We start from the raw sequence: 27164 nt of genomic DNA, 5'->3' as shown, positions 1-27164 counted from the left end.
TCAGCAGTAAGGGTGTCTTGTAAAGACAGAGAAAAGAGAGAGCTCAATTTGAGTGCACAGGACTGATATTAGCAGATCGACTAGATAGAGAGAAATGGAAGATTAAAAAAAGAAAAATTTCAGAGAAACAAAACATTAAAAAGAAAGGTTACGATTAGGCAAGGGGTAGGTCCTGCATAAATATTGGAGCAGCCTTCCAGCAACGGGGAGAGAGCTCAAGAAGCGGGAAGGGCTCGAAAGGGAAACCAGGGTTGCGTTGTTTCTTTTTGATATGTGAGTAATGTTGATTTTGCATTGTTTCACATAACTTATCTGTGTTGGCTTTTGTTTGAATATGCTTGTGTGTAATCTTCACTTGTTTCCGTGATCGTTGTTATGTCAGGTATGGGCGTGTTTGTTTTGGTGCTATCAAATATCAGCATTGTTTGGCAAAAATTGCTTAGTGCACCTTTAACCACTTTATTTTTAAACTAGTTTTCTGCACACAATGTATATTATGTGTAAACAAAATCTGATTAAATGAAAACTAATCTAATCAGCTATCAAAAGTGTTTGTTGCAGCCCTAGTAAATAATTCAGTCATGGTATGCAATGTCAAACTGTGTTAATAAGCAACTATCGAGCAGGTCTGTCAAACAGGTCATGGATTTTGACAGTCAATATGGTCCCATGAGGCCCTCGGGCATTTTTGCAGGATTCCATCATCATCCTCTGTTCTGTGTTAAACCACAAGGATGCTTTGACTAAACAAATCATGAAACGGCATTTCACCTTTTCATAATGTGAAAGTACATTAAGCCTGGGTCAGGTATTAGCAGCAGAAATAAAATGAAGCCTGTATCAAATACCTTCCAGAAGCAAATCAATGGAAAATATATATCTGAAATATATTTGCCTAAAGCCATTTCAATGTAATTACTATATCTAGCTAAGGAGAAGTTTACTTCCCAGAACAAAAATTTACAGATAATGTACTCACCCCCTTGTCATCCAAGATGTTCATGTCTTTCTTTCTTCAGTCGTAAAGAAATTATGTTTTTTGAGGAAAACATTTCAGAAATTTTCTCTATATAGTGGACTTCTACGGTGCCCCGAGTTTGAATTTCCAAAATGTAGTTTAAATGCAGCTTCAACCGATCCCAACCTAGTAAGAAGGGTCTTATCTAGCAAAACGATTGGCTATTTTCATAAAAATAATACAATTTATATACTTTTTTAATGTCAAATGCTCGTGTTCTCCCTCAACTTCAAAATCGTCCAATATCGTTGTTTTACCTTTTTTGTTATGGGTGTTTGATCTTCTTTGCATGTTCACTTTGTAAAGACTGGGTCGGTACTTCTGCAGTGATGTAGGATGATTTTGAAATGATTTTTGAAATTGAAGGAGAAAATACGATTAGAGTTTTTCAACATACCCTAACTGTCTTGAACCAGAATACACAGAAAATATACAGAGAATATACAGAATTCAGGCAGAGCAAGACGAGTGTTTCAGATTAAAAAGTATTTAAATTGTATTTTTAATGAAAATAACAGATCGTTTCACTAGATAAGACCCTTCTTCCTTGGCTGGGATCATTTACAACCACATTTGGGATTGTTTGAATCTGCATTTAAACTACATTTTGAAAGTTCAAACTCGGGGCACCATAGCAGTCCATTATATGAAGAAAAATCCTGAAATGTTTTCCTCAAAAAACATAATTTCTTTACGACTGAAGAAAGAAAGACATGAAAATCTTGGATGACAAGGGGGTGAGTACATTATCTGTAAATTTTTGTTCTGAAAGTGGACTTATCCTTTAAATCCATATCCCAATGGCTTATCAGTTCAGTCAACTGTATATGTCAGGCATCCACTGAAACTCCACTAAAGTGTCAGATACCATTTAACACACAACAAACCTGAGGCTACTGAGTAACTAATCGATCTAAAGAAAAAACTTTCTCTGTGTTCTTGTGCTCCCCCCCCACCACCACCACACACACCACTGATTAGTTCACAGAGCGGGTTTTATACTACCATAGAAACATCTGAAAGCATTCACAAAACAAAACTATTCATCCTTCTTTCTTAATGTGTACAGTAACTATCTCACTGTTTCTCTCATATAAGAATGTTCAAGGTCATTCAATACATCTGCTCATACCTCGTGATCAAAACCAGACCTGGTATTGATGCGGTTATTTATGCACAGTGTACAAAAGCTCAGAAATAATGATAAAAGCAAGCACATAGAGACGGAGGGAGAGAGGAGAAGGGTACAGTACCATTGCCTACCAGCGGAGGGTGCAGGGGGATTATAATTACTTCCCTAATTGCCCATGTAGACTGATCTAACAATCAAGCTATGTGGCATCTTCCACCTTCCATTCATTCAACCAATTTTTGCCTTGAACCTGTTCAAACATGTAAAGCACTGGGAAGAATTATGATGGAGCTTTATAATGGAGCTTCAGTGTTCTCAGATCACAGGCGTTTTGACTTCGCTTGCAAACTATACACTAGACTAGATGAGTAATTGGGCCTGAATCTGCAGAAGCTCAGAGGTCAAGTGGCCCTTGAGTCACCTCAGTGATCTAATTTAAATGTAATTACATCTGCATTCAGTAAATGATAAGCAGCAAACACACATGGAAGCGTCGGAGGACTGCATTTTATACAGAGGGAGAGGGTGAAACTACTGAATACCACCTGCTGTTGATTACTAATGATTCACTTCCGCAACCGGCACATAATGTGAGCCTCGATTTGAAACGATTGCTAACAGGCTGCCTTTCAATCATGAGAAGTTTTTCATCCCTTGCTAATAGAGCTCACACTCATAAACATACCATTACAACTTCATACCAATTACAGTGAGCATCCGAACGCTGTTAAATCTTCCCTGATGCCCATCAATAAAACATTCTCTTCAAATGGAGCTTGTTCAGGATACATTCGTCTGTAATTGTGTGTAATAACCTGATGTGTAATCTAGCCTATAAATACAGCCTTGATCTTAGTACTTAATACTTAGAATATTAGGCTTGGTCTAAGCCTGTGGTTTGTGGTCGGATCATTATCTTGCGCTTCAGCTGTTCGGTTATTTGGCTAAACGTGACCTTGGTTGAACGTGCACTGGATTTTTGCTTTTTAATTACAAAAAAAGATCAAAAAAACACCAGCTCACATTTATAGCCTCAAGTAGGAAATTAGCATTTGACAAAATGACTCGAAACCTAAGGTTTATTAGAATTGCAGAGCTTTAATGCCAAAGATCAGAAGTAGTAGTAGTAGCAATAAAGATAAGATGCATGTGGGCACAGTACGCATCACATCTGGATTCCAGACTGTGTTTGATCAGATACACACATTCATACAAATGAAAAAAACACATATAATACTCACAGTGACCCTGAAGGGTGTAGCAGCAGCAGCAGTGGGTTCCATTGTGGGCGGGGGCTTGTCAGGGGCGGAGCCTGGCATGCTACGTCTCCGCCCTGTTTTCTCAGGTGGAGAGTCTGTGAGACAAGAGGGACAGGGAGAGATTTATGAGAGATTTATTAACAAAATATACCATTTTCACAAGACTGTGATGACGCGTTTTAACAGTCATCATCATCATAAATCCTTGAAATTTTTTCATATTTTGATTTTTTAAAAATGTATGTACATTTATAACACTATTCTTTGTATTATATCACCTTTTCATTAAGTCACAAAAAACAGTTAACGCTAATGCGAGGGTGTTTCTAATGCCGCGTCTATGGGTGGGACGGTAAATTTGACACTGTTCTCTCTTCTGAGTATACAGGTATTTACAGACATTTTTTAATTTTAAAATGCAGCTGAATAATACACATATAATTTTAGCCAAGAATAAACCCGCTTGCACAAAATCTCAGCATGTTGTCCTAGTGTGGATGTAGACTGTGAGACTCTCACAGCATGTAATCAAATAGACAGGTACCACATAAACAATTACCATGCCAACACATCCATTCAGTGACTGAGCTTCCACTGTCATATATAAGAGTTGTATGTCATAGATGTCTTTATAGGCCATACATAAAGTCATTAAATCTCCACCTCATTGTGCCATCAGTATATACAAAGCTCTTAAATCCTCCCTCTGCTCCTCACTGCCCTTCAGAACTCACATGCTGGAAAAAAAGTGAAGCCTGACTGACTGCTTCACTCAGTCAGTGTCAGGATAGGTACATAGATCTAGAAACAGATTATGTTAAGTGCTCCGCTCTGATCTCACTATCACACACTGATCCCCCTCCAAGACACTGCCTAAGCAAAGTCTTCAGTCAAAACTCAATTTCCCACCACACACACATACACACAGAGAGGGAGAGAGAGAGAGAGGGGGGGAACAGGAGTATGAATTCTTTTCAAGCATCGTTTCACCCAATTTCCCAAATTTCAACCATCTGGTATGTTGTGTGGACTGGGAAATAACATGGACATGAACTTTATTCAAGTTCAAGATTGTAGTGGTTCTAATATATAGGGAAAGTCCTATGACTATTATTTTTTTAGACCATTTTAACTAGAAATGTACAATACTGGATTTTTGCCGCTATCCGATACGCTGTTTTTGTTTTTTTTGACCTAATTTTGGCCGATAGCCAATGCCGATAGCAATATATTTCATTTTGTTTGGAAACAGTACCAAGTCTCTCCTGGGTGGAAATTATAAGCAAATTATTTTTAATTTTGGTTAGTTTTTAACAAGAACTTATCTGCTAGAATTAAATAAACAACACTGAAGTTCTTTTATAATGGCTGTACCTTGAAGCTTTAAAAATAACTACAAATAAACTACATATCAATTACTGCATTTTTTTTTTCTTTCTCAGAAGGATGCAGTGGTAACCATAACATTTTGTTTTAAGATTTAACATTTGTTAAATGTTAGAGGTGTAAAAATTCTGAAAATCTTTTAGAGCTCATAATTTGTTTAAAAACATATAATGTATTACACATTAATGAATAAATTAGTATATATAAAATGATTTACTTTTCAAGTGTCATGTTTGTGATTTTTTTATTTATGTAAACTATAGCTTCTGACCTTTAAATCAAGACATACTCATGATTTTATAGCAGCTGCTGCACGTGCTATTACTGTCTACTTACTATATCACACACCGAACGCATCATTCTGTAGGTGAATTCTCAGATTAAATGCACTGATCCAAAACAGTAAATCTAATCATCATTCAGGCAAAACTTTGCTTCAAGAATGAGCCACACTGCTGACGTGATCTAATCACTAGCACACCCTGAGCAGATGTGAGTTATTTCTCTTATCGGCGAAACATATCAGCATAATTTTTACCTTGGGCCGATGCTGATATTTACATTTAAAGACATTATTGTCCGATTTCCAATATCGGTGTGATAATATTGTGCATCCCTACTAACTTTCAGCTTTTTTGCAGTTACAAATATTGCGGTACATAATATTTTGTACAATTAAAATACACTGTATAAATATTCCAAGTAGTTTTAAGGGACCAAAACTTGAAGTATTACACAAAAATGTCATTTAAAACACTTTAAATGAACTTTACAAATGAAAATCAAGTACATTTGATTGACAACAGTGCTCAGTATATCACTGCCTATTATCTTCTATGAAATAAAACATTGTTCTGTGTATTTTGCTCATGGCAGCTCTGTCAACTATGAACTATAGTATATTATATATTATATAACTGCTGAATGCTTCAATCTGATTGGCTGATGAATGTTCTAAGGTGTACAATTAGGCCCTTTAAAACGGCGTTTTAAAATGAAAATGATCTTCGTCTACATTAGCGTTTACACTGCATTTCAGAAAAGATCTCCGTCTACACTACACAACCGAAAACGCTTTTCACATGACAACCATAGATATGTATAGGTACAGTAGATTCCCTATTATTAGATGGCAGACGTGTCTACGTGCTTGGAGCGGTCAAATGATGCATCTACCTATACATATCTATGGATACAACAATGAGCACGATGTTATTGTTTACATGGTCGCCAAGAATACACAGAGAGAATGTGGGCAGCCACGCCATCATTTTTAGAAGTCTCCGTTTTGGTCCGTTCACACTGAAACGCAACCCCGGAGTTTTCAAACTAAAACGGGGTCTGCAGCGTTTTCAAAAGTCGTTGAAAACGCCGGAGTAGTGTAAATGACAGGTGTAACCATAGCAAAACCTATGCATTTTAAAACGAAAACACACTAGTGTAAACACAGCCTTATTTTCTGGGAAACGCATGGCTAAAGTAGTTCTAGGCAGATCATTCTGTCACTTCACCAAACAATTTCAGTTATTTCATAGGTCCTTATAGCCTAAAACAGCAAAAGAACCAAAACCCACAATGACTCTGACCAAGCGAATAAATACAGAAAACAACAAAATAAAAACAACATTATTTCCATATTTTTTCAACAAAATTACATTTTATTATGTATGGAAAGCCCATACTCTCTCTCGCTCTCTTTCCCATACAAACACGCACACATACAGTAAGGTCACACACTCGTTCAGAAAAGCTGTCAGCACTGTTTGGATGATTTTTATTAGTAAAATAGTTTAGAAACTTAAAAGCGACATGACATTTCTCACAATCGAGGTAATAACAGCACTGTTCTTGAAGAAAATGAACTTACAGTTTCTCTATAAATAGGGACACTGTGCCGAGCACTGATGAGAGAGGTATTTCACACACACGCTTGATATCATGCTCTCTCTCTCATAACCTCATTAATAACTTCTACTACTTTTAAATTGCATTTTGAAATTAGCAACAGAAGCAAGCGTTTTCAAGACATAAACCTTAAAATACAACATCTGAGCAATATTTGAGATGCGGTAATTGTAGTATTAGAGGAGTACCTGACTCCAACCCGATAAGTTATTAGTAAATAACGCACACCCAAGGTGTAACGCCATCACCAGCTCAGGTTTATTATATTTCAATAGCCCATATTCAATTATTCCTTACTTATAATCTGTCATAATCCTGTAAATTACATTTAGTCATCAAACATTTATGAACAGGAAAAACGAAATGTTGAGATAAACCTGAGACACATGTTTGTCTTATAAATGATTACACAATGATAATACTCTTGTGGTTGCTGCTAAAGGTCATCCACTTTAGTCAAATTTTCAACGGTGAACTAATAATGAATATACTATTAGTAGTAAAAAATAAGTAATAATTAATAGACAAAGGACAAATGATAACAACATTAAACTTCTTAAGTGAGCAGTGCCCTGTGGATTACTTTAATTTCACTAAAAAAAAAATTAGGATGTTACCCAAGCAAAACTGCAGCTGGACATCTGGTTGCCTTATTATATCTAAACACACTTTCAAACAGATTTTCGAATGCTAAACACAGAAGCAGGTGGAAGTGCAAAGGTCTCACATTATCCTGTTAAAACCCTTTGAACAGCAGATTATTAAACTTCAATCAAGTCAACCAGTTTCCATCAAGCCTAGTGCTGATGTGTAATGAGAATTCAACAGCGAGGAGCCGTGTAGTTTGATCTGGGAGAGATGTTCACTTCCTCTCAGTGTGTGAGTGTCTGCTTGTTAAAGATATAAGATGTGAAGGAACACAGCTGAGAAAGGGAGACCGAGCGTCTGCTTGAACTGACATCCAAAACAGTCCTTGTGGCTACTATGTGTGTGGCTCTAAATTAACGTGAGGATCAATGTGTTTTCATTTAGTCCTGCTTCCTTCAGGACAAAACTGTTTTAACCACCTGTATGCTCAGGCAGAACAAAAAAAAAAAAAAAAAAAAACTGATGCGCAAACACATTAACAATCACATTTATTTATCTGAGTATAGCTGAGGATTTTTAAATATACATTTAAATATTCATTTCACAGAGAGAAGTAATACATTTCTCCTTCATTGATGTACAAAGTTGTACTTTTACTTTAATCAAAACACGTCCTTCACAGGTCATGTTTTTCAGTCAGAGATGTCAAACAGTCAAACAGCAATTTATTTCACTTATCATTAGATGCTGATAAAAAGGTGTTAGCTGTTGAATATCTTTCGTTGTCTAAACAAAATTAGAACCAGCGACATGATGTAACCTCTAAAGAACGATGCAATAAGGCAAGAAGATGCGACCACCCACACAAACCAACACCGGCATAACTGTCTCTCTCCTTGAGCTAAACATGTGTTTCCATTAGACCCGGCTGTCCTCGCCGACACCATGATTGACAGGTACCTTCCCAGTGGTCATACAGGACAATCGCCTCGCTCTGCTGTTCCCATAGCAACCCCATCTCAAACCTGCTGAGAATTCAGCCAGTCTTAGAATACTCTCTTACAGAAGCAAGACCAACTATCAGCGTCCGTGCGCACACACGCGGGTCAGAAAACACACTTCCTGAACTGTGGGCTGGGACACAATGTTTCCAGGTTTTCCTGTAGAGGACATTCCTGAGTGAGAATGAAGTTACAGAATATGCCTCATGATCTAACACACTCAAAGTCGTAAAAGCACTGAACAATCAACCTCACAAAACTTGACCACAATAAGAACTGTACACATAATCTTCAAGTCCAAATGTCCTCACAATTTTATTTAAGCTTGCGATTTGATTCAGTACTGATCATTTTGTATATATACAGTATTAGGTACAGTGAATGCCAGATTTCCTCAAGGAAAAAAATCTCTCAACTAATGCTGTTAAATATACATGAGAGTCAGCATTTAGTACTACACTGTAAAAAATATAAAACACAATTTGTTGAGTCAGCTGAAAATAATTTGTTACCCTGCTGCCTTAAAATTTTAAGTTCAGTCAACTAAAATAAGTTTAGTCAACTTGAAATGTTAAGTTGTACTAAGTAACAACTTAGATATTTGTTTTTGCTAAACTTAACAGATGGGTAAGTAACCCAGCTGCCTTAAAAATTTAGGTTGATTCAACTCAAATATCTAAGTTGTCACTTAGTATCATTTAATATTTCAAGTTGAATAAACTGTTTTTTGAGTTGACTGAACAGCCAGGTTACAAATTATTTTAAATTGACTCAACAAATTGTTTTTAACAGTGTACATTACTATAATGCTGAAGGTTAAAATTAACCGATTTGTATAAAAATGCTTAAATTACACTCAACGTTTTTACAATAATAAAAGTACAATTACATAACTATATTTCTACTGCAATTCATTTTTATAGACATTTAAATGTAGGCTGTCTTGAAGGATTTAATCAAACATAAATATTGAAAAATCATATGGTCATATGGTGCATATATTTAGCAAAATGCTCCTCTTTAGAGTTCATTTTTCTAGCTGACTAATGAGTTTATGGTCACCAAATATGTTTTTTTCTGGGGTAAATGTGACGTTATGTGACATTTTGTTTACAAGCTGTTATTCTGATGTCTTTCTGTGGTTGAAACACTGACTGAGCGATTATATGAAACAGGATACGGATTTCGGTAAAGCAGAGGAGATGATCAGTTCACATGTGTTTTGCGCAGCCGCTTCTCTTGAACTGAGGGCACAAAGCTTATTGTGATTTACTGGATGTTCATTAACTGAAAACCGGTTAGACTAATCGATTCTTGGGATTTAAGAATTCATATTGTTTAGTTAAAATGAGAATCAATTAAAATCGAGAAATCTATATTTTTACCCAGCCCTAAGTAAAACTGTGAAATGTCATACAATTTGGAATAACTAAATAATAAATATTTAATACACAGACTTATATTTTAATGTATATATATGATATATGAAATAGAAATACTGTCACATCATAAATGTCTTTTTTAGTCACTTTTTGATCAACTTAATGTAATCTTGCTAAATAAAAGTATTGATTTCTTTCAAAACAACAACAACAGCAATCACACTCCTCCTAAACTTTTGAAGGGCAGTGTATGTGAGTCTGTACACACTGTTGGAGAAAGTTACTTTTAAAAGTAATGCATTACAATATTACTCCCTAAAAAGTAACTAATTAAGTTATATTACTTTTACGTTACTTTCCAGTTACTTCTGTGTTACTTTTTACATCTAGGCCAGGCTTTCTGTTTGTTTTTAATGTAAAACTTTCTATTTTTGGCAAACATAAAAGCCCTTTCACACCAAAAGTCAACTGAATAAGCCTCAGGCGGAAGGAAAAGGCATCTTGACCAATATAAAAGAAAACAGTGGGTCTTGGAAACAATACTGACACCAGTTACAAAGCAAAGGTTACTTTATATAATACAGAGTTATTGTGATTTGGGAGGATTACTGAGATGAGTAGCATGTTATCGTGATCTCAACATGGTGGCAAATATGAGGGGTACCACCCTAAAAAAAAAAATAAAAACATTAGGGAGGGTTTTCGTATACAAAGGGTGTGGGTGGTTTCAGTCCAGTGGTTCCTTTTTCTAATCAAACACTCTGCATCTGCTCCTAAAGATCACTATGCTTGAATGACTTTACAGCCATGCAAAAAAGTGCACAGATACGCAGAAAAGATGTCCACCTGTCAGCTCTTTGAAAATGGAAAATGGTAGAGTAAAACAACATACTACGAGAGAGTAAATCTGTCTGTCACAAGGCCTGTTTTCTCTAAATCTGTTTCAAATCTATGTTTAGCCAGCCAACTTTTTCCCAAACAGTCCAGTGTAACTATGTAGCATCATACCGTACACAGACACGTGTATCTGATTTCATCTCATCCGGTTAGTTGTATGCATAATGACCATTTGTTATGCAATGCAGAGCAGAGGATTAAACCAGTCAACAGTAGTAATGCATAATGAGTAAAGGAGTCAGAGATGAAGCGAGACGGCACATTATGAGCTCGATCTGTTCTCGTCAGGGGTCTGCGGTACGTCAGGCTACTCATGATTGAAGTGAATCCAAATAACAAACCACTCACCACATGCTTTCTGCCCAAAACAACTTACAGAACGCTAATAACAGGGACAATCCATCTGGAGCACAATCTGGTTTAGTGGCTTTGCTTATTGCTGAATTGTGATCTCAGTATCCACCCAGTTCCTTGATCATCCGTACAAAGTGACTGAACTTGAAACCTTTATATTAGTGGCCCACATCCATTTAAATACCACGTCCACTAAGGTGAAGAGGAAAGGATCCAGCTGAAAGTACAACTACATCAAGCCTTTAGTTACTAAAAGAACAATAAAAACAGAAGCTGAACACAACTAATGCAAATAATGAAGCACATCCAAAAATCTGCAAACAACAAGCTTTCTTGTCTGACAATTTTTTATTTTTTTAAAATTTTGGTTAGATGTCTGTGAGAGAGAGACAGAGAGTGTGAATGTGTCTGTGGACATGTGATATGTGTGTGGGAAGCACAGCAAAAGGAAGTTGTTGTTTTTGCACATGAGGTTGAAGCAAACTCAGACATTCCAAGACTTAACTAAAAAAAAAAAAAAAAAAAAAACTAAAAACTAAAAATATTTCACTGACTGACAAACTCTAGCACAACAATCTAGCCATTAGACTGTTCTGACAAAGCCTTTATTCTTATCTCTGTTGTCCTTTCACCTCCTTCGTTCTCTTCATTTCCTGTCTTTCATGTCTTCATCACACTCTTTTCCCGTTCTTCCACTCTCTTCCTTTGTCTGTTTTGACTTTCCAGACTGACCCAGATCTTCTGTTGTTAAGTTTACGCTCTGTAGATTACACTATAGCTTGTAACTATAAAACCCACACGCACACACCCTATGAAAGACATTTTTATCAAATCACTCTTTGACATACTATAAACTTGACACATTTTTTACAGCGGTATTTACCGTAGTTTCCTGTATAAATAGATGAGATGTGACGTTTAATGGAAACTCCAGCAGAATTCCGGCTCAAACCTTTGAACATTCCCCCCAGCATTCTGTACTGTATTTCCTCACTTCTCAGCACAGGGTATGATAAATTCATCCGTGTTGAGGGCGCAAAAAGTGAATCATATCAGATTGTGTGACCACATCACAAAACACATTTGATGTGATACAACACCTGTCTCTGATTATAAATGCTTTAAGTTTTTTTTAAAACTATGAATAATAGAGGTTACAGGAAATGATGGGCAGAAGAGGTGGAAATAGCAAAATGTAGGGAGTTGGATTCTGAAGCTGGAAGTTGCCTAACACAGCATAATGCATCAAATCACATGCACCAGTTGCTAAGCTACAGTTTTGTAGAGATGTGACAACAATTCGAGTGAGATGATAACAAGAAACAATGGGGAGAAGAAATGAGAAAGGTATTGAAAGCGTTGCAGGACAGATTAACCCTACATTGCTCACATTTACACCATGGTGAAATGTATCAAATGACATGCATCAACTACTAGGCCACGGTTGACAGAAATGAAGATGAGAAGAGGTACGAACTGGTTTTGAAAGTAATGTGAGAAAACAATTTAAAAAACAATTTGTTGAGTCAGCTTAAAATAATTTGCTACCCAGCTGCCTTAAAATTTTAAGTTTAGTCAACTCAAAGATTTGACAACTTGAAATGTTAAGTTGAAATTTTACGTGACAACTTGGATATTTGAGTTGATTCAACTTAAAATTTTAAGGCAGCTGGTTAACCTACCCAGCTTTTAAGTTTAACAAACCAAATTTTGTCACTTAGTACAACTTAACATTTTAAGTTGACTATACTTATTTGAGTTGATTGTACTTAAAATTTTAAGGCAACAGGATAACAAATTATTTTAAGTGGACTCAACAAATTGTGTTTTTTTTTTTTTTTTTTTACAGTGTAGACCATAGCTCTACAGAGACATGACAAGAAATGATGGAAAGAAGAAATGGAATTGGGATTGGAAGTGTTGCAAGCCAGATTCAAACTCATGCTGTCTACATGAGCACCACAGTTTAAAGGGATAGTTCACCCAAAATGGAAAATTCTGTCATTAAATACTCACCCTCATGTCGTTCCAAATCTGTTAGATCTTCATTCATCTTTAAACACAAATTAAGATATTCCTGATGAAATCTGAGAATGTGTGTCAAAGAGATTGTTGAATAAAGTCATTATTTTAGTTTTCTTTGCACACAATTAGTATTCTTGCAGCTTCTAGGGCTACAACAAACAATTATTTTAATAATAATCGATTAATGTAATGATTATTACAACGATAAATTGACTAATCGTTGATTATTTCACAGATTAATCAGTGGACTTTGATTATTCAGCTTTTTAGTTAAAATAGTGAGTTATATATTTGTTAGAATATGTGTATATATATATATATATATATTTTAACAAATAAATAAAGGTCACTTCAGCTTTTAAAAATCATATTATGTAATCATATCATTAATTTATGCAAATATATATATTTGGCACTCAAAATGAGATGACAGAGAAACACTTTTATTCACCATTGAATTAGCTAAAATAAAAAGTAACTGAATGACATATCGTTCTGCTTTTGTAAGTCATATGGACTTGGTTTAATAGCGTTTCATGTTTAATACTGTAAAGCTGGTTAATTTAAGGCTATCTATTGCATAAAGTACTATATAAATAAACGTGGCGTGACTGTACATTACTGGAGTACCGAACTGTAGAGCTTGCACAAACATCCACATCGCTTCCACACTGCTGTTGTGTTTATTTCGTTATTAAAGGGAAAGCACGCAGCATATATTTACATAGGTTCAGCTGTGTTTGCTCTGAAGCGCTGTGTGTGACTTCTTCTCCTGAACTGCAACCAGGAGCTCTGAATTACAGTTTTGCGCTACAGCGCCACACTGCTCAAACTGCATTACTTACATTAGGTCATATAAGATCAAGCGACAAAATATTTGTTGACAATTTTTTATTCGATGTTGTTAATAATGTCGACTTATCGTTTCAACCCTAGTAGCTTCATAAAATTAAGGTTGAACTACTGATGTCACATAGACTATTTTATCGATGTCCTTACTACCGTTCTGGGCCTGGAACGTGGTAGTTCCGATGCTGTCTACGCAGGGTCAGAAAGCTCTCGGATTTCATCAAAAATATCTTAATTTGTGTCTGAAGATGAATGAAGGTTTTTAGGGTTTGGAACGACATGAGAGTGCATAATTAATGACATAATTTTCATTTTTGGATGAATTATCCCTTTAATGCATCAAATCACTTGCACTAGCCACTAGACCACAGCTTACATTACTGATGATGATGAGAAGAGGTAAAAATAGGATTGGAAAGCTGGATTTAACCTCATGTTGCCATGCACCAACTAGGCCACAGCAGCAGATAGAAAATGATGATTAGAGGAGGTGAGAAATGGGCTCAAGAAGTGTTGTTTGCCTTGACACCATTGCACAATGTGTCACAGCTCAACAAAGTGACACTCAGACCAAGATCATATCAAGAATAAGAAACCATGAAACTGGTCATACATCAGCAGTACAGCACAATCTCCTTCATAATCTTCTGACATAGTGTTCTTATGAGATAATGCAGAGCAAACACGCAAAAACCACAGCTGCATGCAACTGTCAGTCACCGCTAAGCCCACTAATCACGATCCCATGTGTTTCCTAATCAGACATTAAAAACCATAGCATAGAAAAATGCATCGACTGTGGGAAGACCAGGGGTTGTACTGTTCCCAGAACAGGTTATTCCTCAGACAGCTGTATCAGTGTGTGCATTTCACAGGTTGTCTGTTTAGCAGCTGGTATAGTGGTGATGTAATGCTGTATTATCAAAAATGAACAGAAGGGAGGAAGGAAGGGAGAGCTAGAGAGAGAACACACTGCACAAACACTCATGCAGCTGGCTGTGGTGGACATAAATACACAAGCTACAATTTTCTTTCCAGATCCTATGCATGTTTTTAAACATGTGCTAAAACAGGCTTATTACAGTATGTTTATCCACCCCGTGTGAGGTGTATGTGTGTAACTGGTTGTGTAATAGGGCTGAGCTCAGGTGAGCTCACGGAGGCGCCATTACCTCATACTGGTGCAGTATTTGAATATTCAGATCCAAAGTGCCACCATCTTCTGTCATGCATGAACTGATAAGCTATCAGTCAGCAGAACCCAAACAAGCACCGCAGATAACAAAGCTCATAATTCTGTTCCCTGTACAGTCAATTTGCATGATCCCACCGGTGACGTGTGTAATAACGAATGTGTATGTTTTACTTTTTATTACTCGGCTCTCTGAAATGCTGGCTACTAATTGAAGAACAAAATTAATAATAATAGCAACAGAGATGTTCCATGCCAACATTATCCCTACTTAACACAAATAAGCGCCAAACAGTAAACAAGAACTGAATTTTTAACAGTTAAGTAGATCCACACCCACAAAGCATGCAAAATCTTCCATGACAAACATTCCACTGGAAAACTTCCTGATTCTCTCTTTGTCAAACCAAAATCTTGATAAAGTAAAATCCACACATACTTGTCTCACTGAACAGAAAATACCATTATCATTCAAGCAAACAAACATACTGAGTTTAGGACATCTGTCATCTAAATCACTGCTCAAACATTCCACTTCAAAAGTTTACCACAGTGTCACCTTGAACCTGTCAAGTCCCCAAAACAGCTGTGCCATTACAAACTCCCATCTCAAAGCACCTCATCTACTACATGAATCGATTCTCTCAGTGATTGAATTGAGTTTGAATGACTCAGGGATCTCAATCGACCCCCTGTGTAATGAGCCTAGATAGCCATAACCTAGATGAGAGTTTAAAGAAGCCATTCACAGCCATCACATCTGAAATTACAAAGTGCGTGTGTGTGAGAGAGAGAGAGAGAGAGAGAGAGAGAGAGAGAGAGAGAGAGCATAGCAGCTTGTTGGGCCATACTGAAGTACTGAGTTCCTGCTTGACTGGTTTGGAAAATTGTGTGAGTAAGAGCGTGTTTGGTGTGTCAGGCTCAATACTTGTGGCTGGTCACCTGTCTTGTTGTTAAACCGTAAACTTACAGCTGATAATAACCCCTTGTCCACACACAGACGCTCACTCCACCCGCTCCACATGAGGGCTCGTTAACTAACTTTATGGCTTCTTCTGGTTTTATCCGGTGATACTTAGGTGTTACAACTAACACTAAACTGACAGAGTGACTGTTTTTTATAACGGGGAGTTAAACAAATATTCAAGATCGGATGGAAAGAAACATTATCGCAAGATTTTAGTGATAATGGATGTGACAATGTTATTTCATCTTGGCAGAATAGCTTTGCTGTTGTTGAAGATTATTGCTGCTGCTGCTGCTGCTGCTGCAAACATATACAGGAACTTGCTATTGCCCATACATAATCCGATACAGTGCTGTGAGTAATTAAGATATACTGCTGCTGCACAAATAGCATATATAATAACCCATAGCAGATCTATACAGGTGGAGCTGGGGAGGTGGAGGGTTTCAGAGGAACTCTAGTGAAGGCTAACCAGCCATTTATAAGGAAAACTTAAGCACAATGGGTGCACATGCAACATTAACCAATCAGATTGTGCCGAGTAGTTTATTGCTGTGGATATCACAACCTGATCTCATGACGAAAATGTAACTTTTTCAAAAGTGTGTTCGTTTTTTTACTTGGAACAGATGAAAGTATATATACGTTTTATGTGACGTTGGTTTTGTAGGTGTCACCACAGTTCTGACTTGAAATGTCCATTGAGTGGCACCGTAACTCCGTAATGCTCCATGATGTTTTAAAATAGTGTACCATCTGCACTACACCTAAACCAACCCGATAGTATGAACAAAAGCAAATGTAACGTAAAAACGCAATCGCAAGAATGACGTTTTATCTTGTTTTTGAATCTCTCATTTTTCAGCTCTTTCATCATGAGTCATGGTTTTCATGGGATTCGTACCCAAGGATTCCGCATCCTAAGAGGCCATTCACACAGAATACGTCTTTGCATCTAAAAATCTAAATGAGACGTGGTGCTCAGGAATGGTTTTTTAAAAAAAAGCACAGCTTAAAACACAAAGTCTCGAGATGCGCTTTTGAGACGTGATGCAATAATGACAATATTCAGTGACAGAGATATTTTTAAGGAACAAGCTGTGGTAATCACTTGAAGAAGCTCGCAACGCTTGTCCCGCCTCCAAGTTCTTCTGATTGGTCTACCTCTTTGGAACTGACATTGATGTGTAAAAGTTTTCTTTCTTTTAACTTGACACAGCACCTTGAAAACGTGGCGCTCATGTGTGTGGCACTGCAGAAGATGCGAGACGCAAGCGTAACGGTCACGCAAGTCCGTCAAGCACGTTTACATAGAAAAACAATGGAAAAGTAGCTCATTGGAATGGAAAAACGTGTTCTGTGTGAATGGTCCAATTCCGTGCCGGCTGAGCTACTGAGCAATCTTGTTACTGTAATCATAACTGCGTACGAAAACGATTACAAGTGCTCGCTGTTTTACCGCCTCTAGTGTTAATTTCTGTTGGAAACTGCTGTGATATGTACTTAGTGGTATTTCACATTTTGTATATCGTGTCTAGCGAAAAATGTCCCATAGGTACGTTTTCATCATGAGATCAGGTAGGAATATCATCAGTTTGCGTTAACGGTTCATTAGTCTGCGCCATCTAGAGTTTCATGACAGAACTTGACATGTCAAATTTATTACATTTATTAAATTAAACAAAAAAAAATTGTCCCAAAGTCCAAGAATCAGTCATTCAGCACTGCCAAGCAACATAGTGCCACTTTTTAGTGTATTAATTAGCTGTTTTTGAATGAATTGGCTGCATGAATGTTTCAATTAATAATCTTCAAAAAGAGTCATGCTACTAATGCACAGACTCACAGTTTGACATCTGACAAACTGTGATTAGACAACAATACCTGAGCATCACTCATAATGTTTTACATACAAACACACACAGCCAAACAATATTTCAGCAGAAACACATTAATAGCAACTCTAAAATGATTCATGGTTAAACAGAAAGTGTTTGCATCCAGTTTTTTAGATCTAAAATTAAAGAGTTACATTTTTTTGAGTTCATTCATGCTCATTCAACAAATTACTCATAATTAAAATAAAGCATAAAAAGTTTTTATTTTTTTTCAGGCAAAACAGCTTTTCTAAAAAGCTAAGTACTCAGAAGAGTGCTGTCATAAACAAAGTGGTAATAACTGTGTTTATGGCAGTTGAACTCTAATAGACAGGCTGTATTTTAACAGGCAAGTTATAACAGTAAAGTACTTTAGTTTAACAGTAAAGTTATAACAAGATGTTTACCCCTATTGTTTGTGGCTCTGCTTCTACTCCTGGAGCGGCTGCGCTGTCTCTGTAGCCTTGTTCGACCCAGGAGTCTGTAGTAATATCCTGGTCTCCCAGAACCTTTCCGTGTAACACCTGACATAGCTCCGAGCACGCTCCTGTCACACACACACGCCTCGCATACACACGCACAGTCAACAGAACTTTAAAGATCCTTTCTGTGCATAAACCCCACAGTTGTGCAGTGACATCCAAAGTATCAGAGGAAATCCATTCCAACACTCAAGTCTGGGAAAAGTCCAACTGTAGGAGGGAAAGTTTGCTTTCTCTCTCTCTCTCGCTCTCTCTCCCTGTTGCTTGATTTCTCACTGAGAGGGGAAAAGCTCAAAAAGGCTCTTCAGTGCCACATGCTCTCTCTCTCTCTCTCTCTCTCTCTCTCTCTCTCTCTTCTCTCTAACACACACTCTGTCTCTAAGTAGAGTGAAGGCAGAGGTATGCCATTGAACACAGAGAGAGAGCCAGAAGTTTGTAGGAAGAGTTTGTGTGAAAACCAGGGGTGGACCAGGAGGAGGTGGAACATAGACGGTGAATTAGTAGTTATTTTTAGTACTACAAAAATTTTATTTCACATTGTGACGTCAAATTCTTGTAATCGCAATGCATTTTACTTTTGAGCTTGTGCAATTTTAGTCATTTTTCTTGATTTTTGATACCGTTTTGATATTGTTTAAATCATTAAATTTAAAAGCAATACAATAAATGCTACTATGATGTATAAAATCACTATCAGGTCAGTTTTTAAAAATCTATTACGCTCACCAAGGATGCATTTATTTGATCAAAATACAGTAAAAAGTTATATTTTAAAATAGTCAACTTTTGAAGTGGATCAAAACCTTTCATCAAAGTTGTCCTAAAACCAAAGCAATACCCGTTCTTGTCTTAGAACAACTCTGATGATCTTTTTTGATCCACTTCAAACTGTATTATTACATTTAAAATAACTGCAATATAATTAATTCCTGTGATGGCAATGCTGAATTTTCAGCATTCAGATCATTCCAATATGCTGATTTGGTGCTCAAGAAACTATTATTATTCTTCTTAATGTTTTAACATTTTTGTAGAAACCATGATACGTTTAAACTTAATAAATAAAATAGCACATCTTGTTTGGAAATTTTTGACATTTAACTACAGATGTATTATTGCGAGCGTCTAAAATGAAAGGAGAAGTTCATTAGACTTCTGCTTTAAAATAATTCCCTCTCTCTTTTTGAACTGATTCTATTTCCCTACAAAAGTGAATTTATAACCAAATTAGATGACGCATTTTGCATTTGTATGACATGCTTAAAGATGAATATAAGGTCTGCCGCTATAATTACTATTCATGTCAATGGCACTTGCCTACAAAAGTATGCAATCTGAAATCTCTTCACTTATGAGCTGAGATGGCACAGGCAGCAGACAGTGAAAATATACAGAAATGTCAGGATTTTCAAAAGCCCTAAAACAGTCACTGGCAAAACATCTACTATTAGAGTTGTTGCTTGGGGAGAAAAAAAATATTCCAGTATCTAGTATATTTTTCAGCCAGATGGTAAAGCTACAGTATGGCATCTACCAGCAGTGTCTAACAGGACCTCTAAATTGAATGCACCTTTGCATCGTTCCACAGATTTTTGAGATGAGCCATCTGAACTGTGTTGAATTCATTCAACACATGCAAATAATGGAATCTGTCTTTTGCATCAAAGGCCACTCAAACATATGGAGAACATTTGTTGGCTAAAAAAACACAACTGCCACAAAAGTGGATAGTGCAACCACAGTGCACTATCCAGTTCAATCCCTCAGTGGAGGAATTCTGAAAAACCAGTCCAGGTGCGAAGCGAAACCAAACATGTCTGTGAGATAAAAGGCTTGGCCAGAGGTTGAAGGTTTGAAACCTGTCCAGATGATATCCTGGAGTTGTGCCAATAACTGTGTTTTGTCTTCTACCAATAATGGACAGTGAGTCTTACTATAAACCGGCATGACTCTTCCATTGGCTGAATGGATTCCATTATACAGCTCGTTTCAAGATAAATGCAAATTAAAACACTGTAGTCCCAATCAAGGCTCTATTCCAGTCTTAAAGAAAGTCCAGGCCAGGTTTTAGATGTGAGTCCTCATAAGAGGCCCAGACTAGCTTCTCCAGACATGGTTCTCATCAGCCAATCAGGAGCCTGGGCTGAGGGTGTGGGTCAAGCAGCTGGAATACAGCAGAACAGATGGACACAAAGACACACATGCACATTCATTTACAAATGATTTGCCACCAACAATTAAAGATTATGACCAAAAAATTGTGAAATTAAACTTGTTCTTGGGAGTGACATAACAGCAGGAGTGTTTTAGTACAAGAGGTGGTTCACCAAAAATGAAAGCTCTGTCATCATGTACTCATCCTCATGTTGTTCCAAACCTGTTTTGATTTTCTTCTGGAACACAAAAGACAATATTTTGGACATGTCTCAACTGTTATTGTCCATTCAGTGAGATCCGAGGAAAAAAAAAATAAAACATTGAGACATTTCTTTAAAATACCTTCTTTTATGTCCTACAGAAAAAAAGAAATACATACAGGTTTTAAAGACAAGAGGGAGAAATAAGTGATAACGCCTTTTTTATTTTTCAGTAAACTATCCTGTTAAAATCTCTGGAGAAAGACAGGGTTTCAATATCTGCGAATACAATGCAACACACGTCACACCACCTGTTGGGACGTCTGTGTGAGTATCAAGCCTCTTTCAGGAAAGCTGGATACACAGAAATCCAACTCTATTCAATTTGCCTATTGTTATCCGTTCAACCTCCCTGCTTTCAAGCGATTCCCTGCCCAACCCCCTTCTGTTTGACTGCTGTAACTCCCCAGGTGACAACAAGCCTAGTGCCATAAAGCAGTCAAACTGAGAATCACAGTAAAATACTTCAATTCAGCCCTTGTTAAGGCTGAGCATCAGGATTACGGCCGGATATTCCCCCTTGTGTCCCAGTAGACGTATAGAAAATATGTTACACACTCACAACAACACACATAGGTCCACTGTTCTTTGCTTGAACAGTGAACACAAGCTGTTTGCTTGAGGTCACACTTGGGGGCAAACTCAGTATCGAGGTCATTTCCTGTTCTCATGACTTTGCTAGACTTAGACACTTGGGACTCTTGGGATTTAATTCACCACAGTTTAAGATTGTGTTCATGGGTTTGAGTGTGAGAGAAAAGTGATGGACACTGGAGAACTTTCTAAAGGATTGTATCTCCTGCATGCTCAATCTTGCCCTTCCAGATGCCATAATAGAAACAACACACACAGAGAGAGATAAGTACAACACGTCTAGAATGTGCTTTTATCTTACAGACTCCTGGAGAGCAGTTTTAAAGGGATAGTTCAGCCAGAAGGGAAATTATGTTATTATTAATTTTTTTTTAATACTTTGTACCATAATAATGTTATCATGTTGCACTTTTACATTGAGAAACATCATAATTTAGAAGTAATAGGCTATTTTCTGCCCTGTTTTGACCCCCTCATCAGAACGCTCTGTATGAATAGGTGTGGCAGATTAAAAACTTCCACCAAAGTAAACGCCCACTGCTATGATTGGCTAACAGTTGTGTATGTTTGACAGCCTACATTCCTAATAGACAGACGCTGCTGTGATTTAGGTCAAAGACGCATAAATACTCAGTACATATCAGGCAATCTGTAAAAACAGACAAAGCAATAGTGACCACGTAAAAAAAAAAAGTTCCACACACTTGTGTGGTTCAACATTTTTGTTGCATTTAATTTAGTCAGCACAACATTGTCTTTTAGTTTCAATTTTTCTAAAAATCCTGCATCTAATTGTTCCTTGTTTGTAAACAAATCAGTGGTAAAATGAAAGTGAACAAAGGACAAAGTACTTACTGACGCAGACTGGAAATTTATTCAAAATAAAGTTTACCCACTCTATCCTTCCTAACAATGGGATCATGCAAATTAGCATATTAGAATGATTCTAAAAGATCATGTGAAACTGAAGACTGGAGTAATGGCTGCTGAAAATTCATCTTTGCCATCATAGGAATTAATTACATTTTAAAATATACTAAAATAGAAAACAGTTGTTTTTTATTTTAATACTATTTCACAATATTACTGTTTTACTGTATATTTTTTGATCAAATGAATGCAGCCTTGGTGAGCATAAGAGACTTTTTCCACAAAATAAATACAGTCAAGGTCAAAAGTTTACATACACCTTGCAGAATCTGCAAAAAGTTAATTATTTTACCAAGAAAGACATGTAGATATAGTCCACAAAAGAAAATAATAGTTAAATTTCTAAAAATGGACCCATTCAAAAGTTCAGTTGTTACCTGAACAATGTCTTTTTTTTTTTTTTGGTTAGTTGATAGTGATTGAGTGAATGAGTCCCTTGTTTGGTCTTGAACAGTTAAACTGCCTGCTGTTCTTCAGAAAAATCCTTCAGGCCCCACAAATTCTTTGGTTTCTCAGTAATTCTCTATTTTTTTTTTTATTTTGTATTTGAACCCTTTCCAACAATGACTATATGCTTTTCACACTGAGGACAACTAAGGGGCTCATATGCAACTATTAAAGAAGTTTCAAACGCTCACTGATGCTCCAGAAGGAAAATGCATTAAGAGCTAGGGGGTATAAACTTTTGAACAGAATGAAGATGTGTACATTTCTTCTTCTTTGGCCTAAACATATATATATATATATATATATATATATAGGACTGCCCTTCAAAAGCTACAGAAGATTTTGTGGGACCTGAATAATTTTTCAGGTCATTCAGGTAGCAACACTATTAAGAATCAAGAGTATGAGAGTATGTAAACTTTTGAACAGGGTCATTTTTATAAATTCAACTATTATTTTCTTTTGTGGACTATATGTACACATCTTTTATGTGAAATATCTTATTCAGGTCAGTACTAAATAAAAAATAACATGCATGCTGTATGATCTCATTTTGCAGATTCTGCAAGGTGTATGTAAACTTTTGACCTCAACTGTAAATAAATCTTACTGACCTTAAAACAGTAGTCAAAAAAGTAAGTAATTTTTTGCTTACATTCCTCACGTCTAGTAAGTTACCTTGAGAACTGCTGTGACAGAACTACTGATTCAGTGAACTGAAACTGAGAGCCAAAACAAATCATTTCTATGAGTTGTTTCAAATCAAACTAAACATTTCAGAAAAAAGACTGATGGGGTCGCACACCAGACAAGTATTGCACCTCTGCTGTGCCACACCGTTTCTTTAAAACTTCCATTCACAATTCACAAACACATTGTTTATGCACACCGGTGGCACCCCTCGGCGACTGTCTGCGGCACCCAGCTATGACTCGGGAGGCTGTTCAAAATCCTTCTGCACCACAGAGTGCCACTCACATGGTTTACCATTAAATTACATATATTTGTCCCAAATCGTTAACTTGCATATCTTCACTCAAGGCACTTTCTCTTTCCATTTGTTCTGGGGGTTTTTTTTAAACACTGAACTTCAAACTAATCGACTCCACTTCGCTTATTCTTGAAGTGAAGATTTGCGTATTTGGTGATTATATTAACTGAATTGCTGTCTTGAACTGAACGTGACACGTCCCATGTGAGATACCCATGAGTTGACCTAGCCACGGCACAAAAAGGTGCTGCCCTTTTTGTTTGTTGTTTGACTGCCTTGAGTTGTTCTTGAATCACAGAGCAATTTGCTGAAGCACTGATTCCATCACAGTTGTTCTTGAGTTAACTGCTCTCTGGAGCTGAAGATTATCAGTGAATAATGATTTAAATATCAGTCCGTGTAGTGCATCAAGGTGAATTATTCCTTTAAAACAGAGAGACTGACTTTATTGCTGAATGTTTGTTCTGTACACACTTTTGATCCTAATTTCTTTTCACTGAAGGTCAATAGCATTCTTTTCTTCTTTATGTGCCTTTATTGTCCTTGTGTGTGTGTTTGAGGGAGGGGATTTTGTTCAGAAAAAGTAAGCATAAAGTTTTTGGCTAGTCTGATTACTGACTTAGTTATCTGACCTTGTACGTGAAGAGTATCAAAAGATCTACTTCACCAAAGAAAAAGAAAGGACAAGCAGAATGAGAGCAGACGGAGAGAAGACAAATCTTTGCTGAAAAAGATTTGCCATTTATCTTTCTATTGACAGTCTGTTTCAGCCACACACACTCGAACAAAAGCTGCAGAAGGAACAAAAGGCCATAACATTACCAAAAGATCCAAAGTAGGACATATTGGGATAAAGTAGAAGAAGAATAGAAAAAACTTTAAACTTTAGAGTGACCATTTGCTATAAGTGCTATAATGGCTCAATATAACCGATTTTAAATAATCTTTCTTCAGCATTTATATTCACTCTTTTCAGTGTTCAATTAAATGCTGAACAAATAGACTATACTCTCAAAGGTTCCAAAAGGGTGTTTTTGCAGTGATGCCACAGAAGAACCATTTTTGGTTCCCCAAAGAACCTTTTAGTGAACAGTTCTTAAAAGAACCACAATGAAGAACATTTTAAAAACCTTTCTGCGTTTGAAAGTTTCCATGGAGGTTCTTGATGCCAATAAAGAACCTTTATTTTCATGAATGTAAATACAACAACAACAACAAAACTAAAGGGATAGGGATTAAAAAGATAGTTCACCCAAAACTGAAATACTGAAGCCTGTATATTGAAGAATGTTGGCAACCAAACAGGTTTGGTGATTACTGACTTCCATTACATGGACAAAAAACACACTCACACTGAATTTCTCAAAATATCCTCTTTTGTGTCGCATAGTAGAAAGAATGTCGAAAATGAGTAAATAATGGTAATTTTCATTTTTGGGTGAGCTATACCTTTAACCTGTTGCATTAAAGGGCACCTATTATGCAAAATCCATGGTGTTTGGACAGAAGTGCGTGTTGGCAGTGTGTGAACACAACCACCCTAATGATAAAAATCCACCCACTCCTTACTAGGCATGCCGTTTTGATTCTCGAAGCAATGTGACATCACATTGTTTAGGCCCCGCCCACAGCCATTGACTGCCAGTCCTGCATTACCATAGTTTCCGCCCACAGTGAGTTGTATTTGGTTGTTCTCTGCATTCAGGCAGCTGTAATGTCAACAATGTCTCGTAAGCAGTCCTGGTGTTCTGTGTCTGGATGTAAGACTGAACATAAGAGTTTTCATTCATTCATGTCATTACAGTGCTTCGCTAACGTTTTAACCGTATTTGTGTATTCCAGTGGTACTAGCAAACACATGTTCCCTGTGCTGACGTGACAGTCACGTGGCTCGCTCCATTGATCCGACAGGTCAGCGTTGCACAAGCTTTGTTTTCTTTTAATTATTTTATTTTTGGCCTTTTTGCCTTTATTATGATAGGACAGATCATACAGGACAGGAAGTGAAGTGGGAGAGAGAGAAAGGGGCGGGATCGGAAAAGGTCCTCAAGCCGGGATTCTAACTTGGGACGCCCGTAGCGCAACGGCAGTGCATGTCGCCGCACTGCCCACAAGGCTATCAGCGCCGACTGCATTGCACTGTTTCGTCCCACTTTCGGTGAGTTTGGCTTTCCATATGTATGGATGAACACTAGCTTGCTTTAAGTTATGTTGCTTGTACCGACCATATTGCTGTAGGTATGCAAAGCAGAGATGCACACGGTACGCCCTTTTCTGAAGATGGGGCGGGAATATGCAACTCATTTGCATTTAAAGTGATAAACACCAAAACAACTCTTTTTTAGACACGCCCCCAAAATGACATTTTCCAAATGTTTTAATAAATGATCTGTGGGGTATTTTGAGCTGAAACTTCACAGACATATTCTGGGGACACCCAAGACCAATATTACATCCTGTAAAAAAGGGGCATAATAGGTGCCCTTTAAGGGCAGTGCTTGAACAGATGTATAGGCTGTTTGCCCTTTTTTTGTACATGTTCCCACACATGTACAGATATGACCCTTGAGAAATCACTATTGTGCACACAAACACACAGCGAGAAGTGAGGAACAGAGACAGACGAAGATGTGAGATGGTGGAGAACACATGAAAGAGGCAAAATGAGAAAATGGGAAGTTCAAAGAGAGAAACAAGGGGGCAATGAGAAGGTGAGAGGTTGAAAGAGTGGGGAGTGCTACAAGAGCATTCCTCTTCTCACCCCACTCCATAATGAAAAACAGCACACACTGTACTGACAACTTCAAGAGCTCTCTTTTAACTAACACACACTGCAAATAGCCTGAAACTGTGTGCTCCCACACACCATGTTATTTAACCGCCGCAGAGGAAAGAACAAAGGTAGAAAACGGAGCGGCGGAGAGGTATGGATAACATATAACTCACGTGCTCTTCAAAGAACGTGAAAAAAGAGAATTGGCTAAATGAGGTGAGAGAAGATAGATGTATGTGTCTACTTACACAGACTGCTACAGGCTTCCTGTGTGTGCTACAGCGTGTGGCCACACGTCACAGAGTAAAGACCAGCTCACACCAACACGGTTCATGCTAGTCCAAAATGCTCAGCATAGTCATGCAAAAAACGCAGGTCAACCTTACTGGTAAAGTTTAGAAGCCTGGCTGAAACACCAGCATCACAATTCTAGTGAGAACCAGAGACGATTGTAACTCACTATACCACAACTACTAACTACTTCTTTAAAACAGACCTGCTGACATTACTAGATCTAAAGCAAAACATGATTCATTATCTTTTCAAATAGTGAGGATGCCCTCACAAGTTGGTTTTTAACCTGTATTTGTAAGGAAATGTTCAAATATTAGGTCCTCGCAGATATAATCAATCCTCTATCCTCAATCCTCTATACAGGCATTGGGGTTGAGTTTGTGTACTAAACAGACATTTGTGTG

The 27164-nt window shown here is 37.2% G+C and overlaps 1 protein-coding gene across 5 annotated transcripts in view; it reads right to left on the bottom strand.

The window, feature by feature from the left end:
• The window catches only part of dab2ipb (DAB2 interacting protein b), a 177759-nt gene that overhangs the window by 79289 nt on the left and 71306 nt on the right, over window positions 1–27164 (bottom strand). For 4 of the 5 annotated variants that reach the window (XM_051110800.1, XM_051110801.1, XM_051110803.1 and 1 more), the window contains one exon: window positions 3392–3504. In XM_051110800.1, coding sequence (XP_050966757.1) covers window positions 3392–3504 — 113 coding nt within the window. Of the gene's footprint in view, window positions 1–3391; window positions 3505–18239; window positions 18606–27164 lie in introns of those variants that run through there. The other variant, XM_051110802.1, reaches the window with a different exon arrangement.

The sequence above is a fragment of the Labeo rohita genome, chromosome 5 (assembly GCF_022985175.1).
Source record: "Labeo rohita strain BAU-BD-2019 chromosome 5, IGBB_LRoh.1.0, whole genome shotgun sequence".
NCBI classification, from domain to species: domain Eukaryota; kingdom Metazoa; phylum Chordata; class Actinopteri; order Cypriniformes; family Cyprinidae; genus Labeo; species Labeo rohita.
This window is presented reverse-complemented; position numbering and strand designations above follow the sequence as displayed.